The sequence below is a fragment of the Amblyomma americanum genome, chromosome 7 (assembly GCF_052857255.1).
Source record: "Amblyomma americanum isolate KBUSLIRL-KWMA chromosome 7, ASM5285725v1, whole genome shotgun sequence".
Taxonomy (NCBI): domain Eukaryota; kingdom Metazoa; phylum Arthropoda; class Arachnida; order Ixodida; family Ixodidae; genus Amblyomma; species Amblyomma americanum.
Genome location: NC_135503.1, coordinates 59,025,387 through 59,036,649, shown reverse-complemented (window position 1 = coordinate 59,036,649; position 11,263 = coordinate 59,025,387). Strand labels below are relative to the sequence as shown.

At 45.1% G+C, this 11,263-nt stretch overlaps 1 protein-coding gene across 1 annotated transcript; it reads right to left on the bottom strand.

Annotated features, from left to right (window-relative positions):
* Nucleotides 1–782: 782 nt before the first annotated feature.
* Nucleotides 783–8,559, bottom strand: LOC144097135 (uncharacterized). Its single transcript, XM_077629918.1, has 3 exons — nt 8,444–8,559; nt 4,437–4,538; nt 783–1,578 (listed from the first exon to the last, which is right to left on the bottom strand). Exons 1-3 carry the CDS (start codon nt 8,447–8,449, stop codon nt 1,075–1,077), a joined length of 612 nt encoding a protein of 203 aa, XP_077486044.1. The 5' UTR covers nt 8,450–8,559; the 3' UTR covers nt 783–1,074.
* Nucleotides 8,560–11,263: the final 2,704 nt, after the last annotated feature.

The window sequence follows — 11,263 nt, the reverse complement described above, 5'->3', positions numbered from 1 at the left end:
TCGACAATGCGTTTCGATGCATCTAAGCATCTGCGTGCTTGAGTTGCCTTTTGCAAGTGGTGGATACTAGACTTGTGTCGATATCTACAATCTATTGAGCACTGACGTTGACGTCACTTAAGATCTGGGGACGTCACTTTTCTTCAGCCAATCTTGTGAGACCACTTCTCACGAGCCAGTGATCGAATTTTATAACCGATGACATATTTTCTTCCTGATGAGGCTTCTTACGCTATCACTTCAATAATCACTTTCTGGTTGTGGCCTGTTTAAGAACAGTGGGTCATCACATATCAAAATAAACATGGTAACGAAAAGGTCAGTGAAAAAAATTAAAGACCCCCATTCCGTACTGGATAACCTGCAAGACATGATCAAAATTTAACTGTCTGAATAAACGAAAGATTCCAACAACTTCTTCTGAAGATGCTAACCTTAGTTATAAATGACCCGTCGTTAGTTTACGCAACTCTCCTTAGTACATATCTTCATATTCTCTGTTTCCAGTTGCGATGTTGGTGATCCGAGACTGCTGAAGATGTTTCATTTCTTCGTCATGAAAATTCTTAAATTTTATTGCTGCTGAAGTTATCTGGTCCAGTTAATACTAAAGAAAAACTTGTTACGAATGTAAGAAATAAGTAAAATTTTTCTTCAGCTGCATTTTTTCGCCGCAATTGTGAACAGTAGGAGAGGTCAGGAATACATTTTTATAAGTTCCTTTCAGTTCAGCTTCAACAGATGTTGCCACCAGGAAAGCCAAAAGCCAGTTTAACGATAACGACAACAAAGCTTTTATTTCAATTTCACAGTCACAAGCAACCCCGCAAACGCGTTTGGCGTTGCATTCAATTTTTCTTTTCCTTTCATTTATATTGAACCATAAACTTTGAATCAGCAACCGTTTCATTTGACAACAAAGCGCATAGATTGAGCAGGAGAAAAAATTTATGACCACAACGTTGACAGATACGTTTTCTCCAAACAGTATCCGCGTTATGAAAGTGCTTTTAACACAAGTGGTTCTCTCCAGCTAAGTGTATCGAACGTTAAGCGCACCAGACTCCTTGCTTATTATCCGTACACTATCTGACCCTGCACGGGGATTACACCTGTTGGCTGCGAGTAAATGACAGGTCCATAGGGACGGGGATGGTGGTAGTGAAACGTTGTGGGTATCACCACCCTGGGAGCTGTGACAGCGACTTTGGGAACAGTCGCGGCGACCGGAACCGCTGCCACGGTTTTCACAGGTGCAGGACGGACTGGGCTTTGCTTGACTGGCTGGTAAGTCAGTGTCTTCGGGGCTTCGTACGTGGGTGCCTGGTACGGCCCCTGGGGTATTTGGAAGATGGCGTCAGCAGGCGATGACGGCTGCGTTCCGGGCTCGTTGGTGGACACGCTCACGCGAAAACCGCCTTCGTCAGCGATGTAGCTGACGATCCGCACTCGTCCGTCGGTGTCCTTGAGTCCATAAGATCCGTGCTTGCGCCCCGCGACGTCACCAGATTCCCGTTGGAAGGCGCCTTCGCCTCCCGGGAAGGTCCAGTCGTACCCGTACTGGTAGCCACCCTGGCCCTGCAGGAAATATTGGGAACAAAAGGAAAGACTGGGTCTTCGGAAATTTGCACGCTTTGCCTTTATTTGTTTACGCCGCCCACTGTCAGTTCTTTCTTCGTGACGGTACGGTATAAAGAGGAGTGTTCTGGAATTACTGAATGGTTCCCGCCCTGGCTGGGCCTAGCAGGGAAAAAAAGTGGTAGAAGCAGTTGTAACAGAAAGCCATGGTCCTACAGAAGCCTTAGTAGTAGGTGTAAGAAAGAGCGTGTTTCCGAATCGTCACAGCAGTTTTTTATAAATAAAGCATGCCCGTAGCCGCTGAAATTATCGCTTTTATGGACAAGCAAGCAGCCTTCTTTTAGAAAAATATTTTTTCTTGAGCTTAATTAGCAATGCTTCACCTGTTCAGACTTCTACCACCCTTGGCTCTGTTTTTTATTTTAAAGTTGGGCAGCCAGAGGTTTCACTAATTGCGCCTTCTACAGACTCAAATTTTGTTTCGTAAGATTACATGAGACTGCATTTTTTTACAGAGCGCCAGAAAAACGGGTGAAATCTTGTGTTCACAACACTTGCAGTACAGTGATTACTGCTACATGTCACTTTATAGCGCTGCCTAATCCTATGCACTTAATGCGGAACGTTAATCAGACTCGCACGAAAAAAGCTACAGATTTCAAACGTTATGTGATGACTTATTTGTTAAACTTCCATATTATTGGTCTTCGACTGCCGAATGGCAAAGTGCTCAGCGTAAAAGTACAAACAAAAATGGCTCCCGAAGTGCAAACTACCACCGCTGGTAAGACAGGCGGAATTGCAGGCACATTGAATTAGCGATTAATGAATTTCAGTTGCTACAGCACTGTCCAAGCGAATATAATCACCGAAATTTCCATTGCAGCAATTGCGCACTTATGCCCTTCTCTGGAGAAGGAAGTGAATAGAAGAGTTCAACCCTTTAAGGATTTTTATTTGCAAACTTCCTATATTGCAAACCAAATGCAACGAGAAACGAAAACATCTGCAAAGGCTAGTGGCGTGAGCTTATGAGACGAGCAACATTGGTGCATGTTACGTCTCGATGACTTGGAAGTAGTTCTGAAGCAAGCCAGCACAGTGCTCTGCGAAAGCTACATGTATGCTCATGTTACCTCCAATGAATGAGCTCTTGCAACTAAAACTTTTTTCTTACTTTTTCGCAGATTTCAGCGATTTTTTTTTTTTGCAAAATAAACTGTTCGTGAGACTGGCCGACTCTTTTACTACCGGCATGTTGAATCAGGCCTGCATTTTACATTAAAATGCATACAAATGCGCGCACTATTGTCAATTTGAGTGGATGATAACCAAGGCTGCAACCCCATTAAACTCAATACTGACCGTAGTTCCTTCTAAACCGTGCCATAAAAGGGGACTCGGCATTATCTCGAAGATTTATTTTTTCGTTATTGCTGTAACCAATATTTCTAGGTCATTTAGTCTCTGTTGTTTTGTCGCAACAATGATGCATGCCATGCGCTTATCATATTTTGCTCTATGAAAGGCATTAATAAATCTAAACACTTTTAAAACTGAGCATACAAACCATGCCCATCTGTTTTGTTCTTCATGTATTTTCGTAATTTCCCATAATAAAGCCGTCACTTTCAATAGATTCTCGAGGTAGTGAAACTGGATAACACATCTTAAGCCTTACATTACTTAAGGAGATTGTAACAAACGTTTAGGTACAAGTGTAAGCTTGCACTAATATATGACGAATTCATTCAGAAGTATATATTCGTGGATGATACCAGAAGGAAAAAAAAAGAAATGTTGCCGCCAGCAGAAACAATAAAGCGTTAATACTGTCCAACTCGGCGATACAGCGATAGTGTGTAATTGTTCCCATAGGCAAGGCCATTAACAATAAAAAAAAGAAACACTTAAAGGATGATTTAGACCAGTAGTCGTTTGTATGATCAGCGTTAGCTGTTCGCGTTTTGTTATTTTGATTTTGCGTTACGTTCTGTCTTGCTTTGCAAATGCGTAATCTGTAACGACGATCTCAGCCACACCATCGGCTTGCTGGCATTTCCGCGCTTTGCCACTCGCTTATGCACCGCGTCACGGGCCCGAGCTTCCATCCGCTGTTGTTCCGCTTTATTCATGCTGGGACTGTCTTCCACGTCAGCGCGTAGGTATTATTTATGCTCGGCGGTGCCCTCAGCGTGTGGCAGTGGCCTCTAACTGTTCCGCTCCGCCGCTTCTGCTGTGGCGCCCTCTATCTATGCAGTCGCGACTCTATTCCGGTGCCCCTTATCTGTGTCGCTGCATCGCTCTCCACTTTGGCGCCTATCGATGCGAGTGCGAGGTAATTTTACTTGAACTGCTAGAATTCTAGAGTGAAGCTGCTTATATACATGCGTCACGGCTTTGCAGTATCTAGACGTCTCAGCATGTTCTGAAGTAAAGTTATCTCTGTGCCATTTCTCTTTGTTTTTTTTTTTCAAAATATACCCTTAACGCTCTCTAGTTAAATAACTTACCTGCGTTAAACGAAGGAAGCAACTTCTATTAAGTTATCATGTGGAACACAGGTAAATCATAGTTTGTTGATGTTGGGAAGCGTTCACATAACAGTCCATAAGAACAAAATGAAAGTCAACATCAGCAACCAGGTGTTTGCTTGTCACCCTACACGCCCCTTCGGACATATTCACATAAAGCGTTGGCGGTGCATATAGAAGGGCTATTTTCGGTCGTGTCCGTTTTCTCAGCCATGTGGGCGTTCAAAGCGTGCCAGAGGCTACAGCGTTACACATGCAGTACGCTAGCTCGCAGGCACACCCGGCCACGAGTCACTGTGGGTTCGTCCCCATGGCAGTACGTACATCGCCAGTGAAGAATCTGTTCGTCGCGGCACTTGCTGGCACAGCTGGTACGGCCCACACGGCGGCTGGCAGCAGCACGGCTGCCAGGAACAAGGCTGAGCTCTGAAATGAATCAGAACACACAAGGACAGGTCACGTGAGCGCTTAAAAAGCACAGTGGGAGAAAAAAGTGCATGCAAATTAAACTGGGCACGAGATTGCACGCAACTACTCCTCTCGCAGATAGTTGAGTTGAAATACAAGAGGCCGAAAAAATGAGTTTCTTAATCGCAGAATTTTTTTCTACTATGCCCAAAACAAAAACATTTAAAATGGACTTCTAAACAATTTTCGCAACCGCTAATTGCATGCAATGTGAACAAACTACAAACAATTGTTCCCCCTTTTATGCATGAATGCATCCACCTGCGAGTGTGAGTGTATGTTTACTCGCATGTGCGGGATCGATACTTTGTGCAGGCGAGAATGTAAAGAGGAAAAATTAATGTATTCTCGCTGTCATATTAGGCGGTGGTATGGTCATGGGTTTGGGCGCTTGTATCATATACGTTGAAACTTGTCAAATTGCCATTAAAAAAATTCTGACAGCCAGCCATAACAATTACATTTTCTGTCGTACCCCAATATGATCACACAGTTTCTGCAGTCATGCAGCCCTAAAAATGCAGTTGTATTAATAACTTTCCGAGAGGCATTAACCGTCACAGGTTGCGCAATGTTTGCAATTAGAAGAGTGAATTGCTCACAACATTTGCATGGTGGTCATTCGTTGAATAAAAACTAAAACAAGATGCCTGTCAAGCGTGGAATGTTTAGCAGCAGCTCTTCACATTTGCGGTTCTGACTTGCGAACTCATAACCGCATTTCCGTATTGCGTCAGAGAAGGTATGACCAACATATCAGTACGGGGGCTTAACTCTTGTTCAGTTGCCGTGCAGTTTTTATCACATTTTGCATAGGTTCCTCAAGCATCAGTTTTTTTCCTTAAACATAGAATGGGTTTATGCTGTAGATTCTAAAAACAAAAAAGCTTGCATTGCTGTACACAAGAAGAGTCGCAGAATTCACTGGTGCTCGACACTTAGCAGAACGTCTTCGCAAACGCATCTTTGAGTGTTATTTCATAAATTGATATTCATAATGTGGTCACCACAACTTTAGCGCATGTATTCAATTGCGGACACGCGGATTAATTTTCGATGAAAACTTCCGCAACAAATTCGCATCGGTTGCATCAACCTAACCGCAGAAAGTGGTACTTTTCCGAGACGTGTAGTTCTTCCAAACTGTTCACATCGCGCGTGCGATCTCGGAATCGAGTTACCAGGAGAAACCACTTTTGTTAGTGGAATCTTTTTGCCACACAAACGTAGGCATCCTAATAATGTGTTCAGCACACTGCTCAAGAAGTGGGCATACTGGTTTTCTGGTTTACTGAGGCTTAACGTCCCAAAACCACTCAGGCTACGAGGGACGCTGTGGTGAAGGCCTCCGGATAATTGTGACTGCCAGGGGTTCTTTACGTGCGCTGACATCGCACAGCACACGGGCCTCTAGAATTTCGCCTCCATCGAAATTCTACCGCCACGACCGGGATCGAACCCGCGTCTTTCGGGTCAGCAGCCAAGCGCCATATCCACTGAGCCACCGTGGCGACCGAAGAAGTGGGCATACCATAAACACACCGGCAGTTGCTTATATCTATCGTTTGCCTCAGCAACATGTGGCAGCGTTCTGGAAGCTGCCGGAAGAATGCGCGAATTTGGGGCGGAATTTTTAAGCCCATTACCGCATGAGAATGATTTGTTGATGTTTCCAACCTGAGTATTCTTTATAGACCAATGTAAAATAACCAACCAACCGACCGAATAACCAACAAACAGTACACACGTGTGAAGGACAACAATGTTTTGGCATGCGATTTGTCGACGCCAGCAGTAGCTTCCGCACTACCCCGTGCTAGTGAGACTGGGCGTGGCTTTGGGCGGTAGCATTAGAAGTCCCGTTCAAGAGAAAAACCGGAGCCCGTCCATCCGTGTCACGAAAAAGTAGGTGGCCAACCTTCCCCGGTGGGTATAGGGGGCAACCTACCAGTATTTGCAGGTGGCAATGAAACAACTGAAATTAATTAAATGCGATGACCATCTGCCCACCGTTGCACTGCACATCAGGGGGAGGTAGACAGCCTCCCGAAGAGTACTATCTGTTGAAACATGAGCCTTACGAGAGCTCGGGTAGAGCAAACTGGATCTCAACAGCACCGCCTGTGTGTCTGAAACGGCCACCTGCCGCGGCAGTGGCACCTTCCCTTAACATATGCACCACTGTGCCAGTAGCGGCATGAGGACTCCCCGCGATCTATGAATCTATGAAAGAGAAATGTAGTACTTGTGCGGGCGGAATCTCTAATGGTGTCGCATTGCACCCTTAAGGGCTCGTTATGCATCCCGAGAGTAAAAAAAAAAACGGTTTGGTTTGCGATTGCGACAGCAATTACAATTACAGAATTGTAATTAGAAGCAGTGCGACTGCTTGAAGGAAATTTTAGTTTAAAAGTAATGCAGCTTTATCTGCTCGTCCAAAGTGCCACCAGCAGGATTTTGTGACCTTCGATACTTACGGGAGAAAAATGTCACATGACACTTTTAGTACGAATTTAGTTGGTGAGGAAAACCTTCATCAAACAAAAAGAATCTAACCGATGAAAAATTACCCATTATAAAATAAATTCTCGAGCAAAAGTTTTTACAGTTCGAGGTAAGACTCTTTATCTTAAGCTTCATAAGTTGGGGTGCACTGCCTGTTATGTTAATGTATAGTTTTTTCCAAATATATTCGCTTTCCTATACCCTAAAAAAGCCAACTAATTGTAAATTTATACATGACTGCGAGGTGCATACAACACCTAACATACTTTTAGCCTCCGAGGATTAAACCTAAAATATTAACTAAGAATTGTTGACGTTTAGGAAATAAATGACAAGCACAGCTTCCTGAAATGACTGAGAATATCACCGTTCACAAAATATTTTGCGCGATCAGCACCTAAATACAAATAAACCCTTAATATAGCAACCAACGTGCTGGAACAAACAAATTTCTCTGCCTGAAGCATTATCTTCGAAAAAGCTGCTAAAATCGTTCACGCTTCAGTGCAAGCCTAATGCACTAATATAAACAAAAGGAATTTTATAAGTATTGGAACTACTGACCAACAAATGAAATGTTCTACATAAATATAACGCCACCATATTCGTTTTGGAGCGGCAAAAATATAGGCTCCCTACAAGTCCGACATTTAACCCTTTGTCTGCTGCCTGGCTAGCGTGACTAAAGGCGAATTTGACGAAATGAGAACAGTCTTGTTTATTCGCATGTAACGCGAAACACAACAAAGGAGCATTGAGTACCATTTAGATTAAGCGCCTCTAAGCTTCATATGGAGTCCGACGATTATTAGGTTAATTATTTTGTTTGGCTTCTTGCTACCCAATTTTTGATAATCGCGCAGAACATCTAAACTGTGCCCTTCTTGAAATTTAAACTTTGAGGTTAACTTTATTAAAGACATTTTCATTGCGTCAAAAAAGGAATAAACGCGCATCAGTGTTCAGTTTCTCGCTATTCTGCGAAGGAGCGGGATTATCCTCCGAACAGCACCCGAGGAAACCTAAGTTATCGATAGAACTTCTAAGGCCACAGTTGGGAATGACTCTTCCCCGTTTAATTCGTTTCCTACTTTACCACCGGTAGCTGGCGTTTGTGACATTGGCGCTGATAATTAGCTGCCAACGCTGCTTGCCGTCTCTGGTGTCGACGTTGCGATGGACCTCTGGGGAAGAGGCTACAATAAATTGCCTGATGCACCGCCAAGGCAAGGCCCCTGAATTACCCTGTTTGTTGGAGCTAAATCTTCCTCGCACAGCGGGAAAAAAGAGAGCCGCGAAGCTTCGTAATCTGTCTAAACTATTTCTCTTTGGCTCGACTTCCCTAACACGTGCCTTACCTTCATTCTTCAAGAACGTGTAATCCGCAGCGGCCCGGGGGAAACCAGATCCAAACAGCGCGCTCCACCCGTTCCCGCCTCAGTTTTTATACGGCGGCTCGGCGCAGGATTCAAAGAAAACCTGTGTGTGCGCCTTGTCCGGCGATCACGTGACTTACTATCCGACTGTAGAGCCGAGTTTACCTGCATAAATAAAGCTCGAAAGAGCAAGAAACCAGCAGAAGCGGGCGGTACTAAAGCATCTGCCAGGCTGAAGAAGACACGTCAAAGTATCACACACGCAGTGCACGTAACACCCCTTCGCCGTGCCGGACGTTCAAGGCTAAAAAGAGCAGCAGAGCTGAGGGAGCTACGGGGGCGGGTGCTTGAGACTTTACGTGTTATGCACATCTTTAAATTCATCGCATTCCTCTCTCCCTTCCGTTCCCTCTCTTGCCTTTTTTTTTTTTTTGGTTTAAGCACGCGGCCAGTAAGAGAGGGAGCCGTTTGGGGCGGAGGCAGCTGACAACAATGCGGGTCGGACGTGGTGCGGAATGTCGAATGCCGTGAAACTGCCGCTTATAGACGTCACCGCTGAACCATCCCCCCCCCCCCTCCCCTTTCCCACCTACCTTGTCCCAAGCCTTCGTGCCCGAAGCCTGCAAGGTGCGAGTGTTGGACGCACACTAACGTTAGGTACACAAACTTAAGCCGGAACAGTGGAAAGAAGGAATTTCCTCCCCTTCAAGGCTCTCTTTCGAAGCTAGGATTCTAACTTAGAGAGGATCGTATCGGCGGCCAAATATAGGTAGCGCACGATATGAGCTCTCCCGCGACTTTCATTTCCACCTGGCGTTGAAGGTTGTTTAGTTGGGATTGACCCTTTTTACCCTTTCTCTCTCGCTGTCTGTATTTCTCCCTTGAATTTGACGGCGCCCTTCTTTTGCGAGAGTTGTGTGGTGAGAGTTGTTTTGATGTCGCATAGCAACTTAGGCTCTTGAACTTTACCCAGGCAGCAAGGCGGTAAGGGGAGTGCAGGAATTTATATTCTCGCTTTCTGTCCATCCTTCGGCCAGAGGCCACCTAATTTTAACGGCTGCATCTGTATGCCCGTCTGCTTGCGTTCTCCATCGCTCTCAATCTTCGCCCTGTCTGCGCTTCACGTTCGTTCTATTTTTAATTGACGTTATCTCGAACTTTTTCTTTTAATTCCACTGCTCGCACATCAACTCTCCCACTGCCAGCGCACCTTCACCCTAGTGGGACCTATTCGTTCTTTCTCAGCATTTTAAGTGCTTGCCTTTGTTCTTTATTATTTTCATTTAGCGAGGATTCCTCACCTTGTGCGATTCATATGCGTGTGTGGTCTTCTTTCTATATTTTTTCCCTCTGCCTGTATTTCGTGTTGCTGCTTTACGATCAAGTTCAAGGATACACGTTCTCCCCTGACTGATCGGATGCGGCTTCGAATATCTTCTCACGCATGCGGCGTGCGTCGGTGCGCTACCCAATGGCGGCGCCGCCCTAAAGTGGAGCCGCTCAGGCAGTGAACCAAAGACGCGCATGATGTAGGAAGGAACGCCATTTAATGTTCTCCCATAGAGTGAGGAATAGCTTTTTATTTAGTTTTTTTTCTCACTGTATTCAACGCCATGCCCCTTGTCAAGGTTGATGAATGAGGGCGTCGCCTCGTGTTAAGTGCGAAGTTCTGCATCGTAGGTGAGGGCTGGAGATTTTGTTGACTCGCTGGTGTGGGAGTAGCGAAGCATAAACAAGTGACATCTCATGTTTTCGACGGCAACATGCGTGACTACAGGTTGTTTTCTTTGCGCGACATTCAGGGCTCGGTTGAACGCAAAAGCGAAGCTTTTCTAGATGACACTGGTGGGACAACCTCAGTCTTCTGGGAAGCAGTGTCCTGTTTCCTGATTGAGTTCCTGAATCCCTTTCCATGCTGCTCTATTTATATCATGTTTCCTTTTTCGTACGAAGGGTACTGAGATAGAGACATAGAAAGAGAGGACACTTGCTTTGATTTACAAAGTTGCAGGCTCTTCGCGAGGGATATTTGGCGATATTTTTCAGCTATGTAGAATGATAAACGTACCTCGTTCCTAGGGGTACAATGCTAGGTTAAAAAACGCTTCATTTAGGTAGAGATTTATTTCGAGTCGACGTTTCGGACAGAGCCTGTCCTTTCTCAATGCTTTTGATCGAGGATAGGAAGGTTGAACGAGGGTCTTGGTTCTGGCAGTCTTGATGCATTAGGCAACATAAGATGGTTTTCGCACAGCTTCCGCCCTAACCATTATATCACGTTCCTGCGTGACACTCGCGGGTAATAGAGGACGTACTACGTCCGCCGCTGCTGACGAGGGTGTCACTGGTGAACACTCACAATGTTAGGATACACGCAACGTAAAAACCCCCGAATGTCGAAGTCTGAATAGCCGCCGCTGTAGCTCAGTTGGTAGAGCACCAGACGTGAAAATCGAAGATCGTGGCTTCGGATCCCGCCGGCGGCAAGTACTGATGCGCTTCACACGCATCACGACTTCGACAATCGTTGTTGCGGCAGTATTACCGATGGAGTAGGCACCTATGCTCAAATATGATCCAAAGTGAGCCTCGACATTCGCTCTAAGTTGCACAATTTAAAATGCAATAATGATTTATGTCTCTTTGTGCTGCTGATAGCTCATGAAAAGGAGGAGGGAACACTGGCAATTATTGAGGTACACGATATATCTTTACTTTCTCTTCTAGCTTTCCTGGACCAAAAAATAAGTTTAACGGCGCTTCCGGGCGTTAGAGACCACTAGCTGTTCTACGTAATGATCT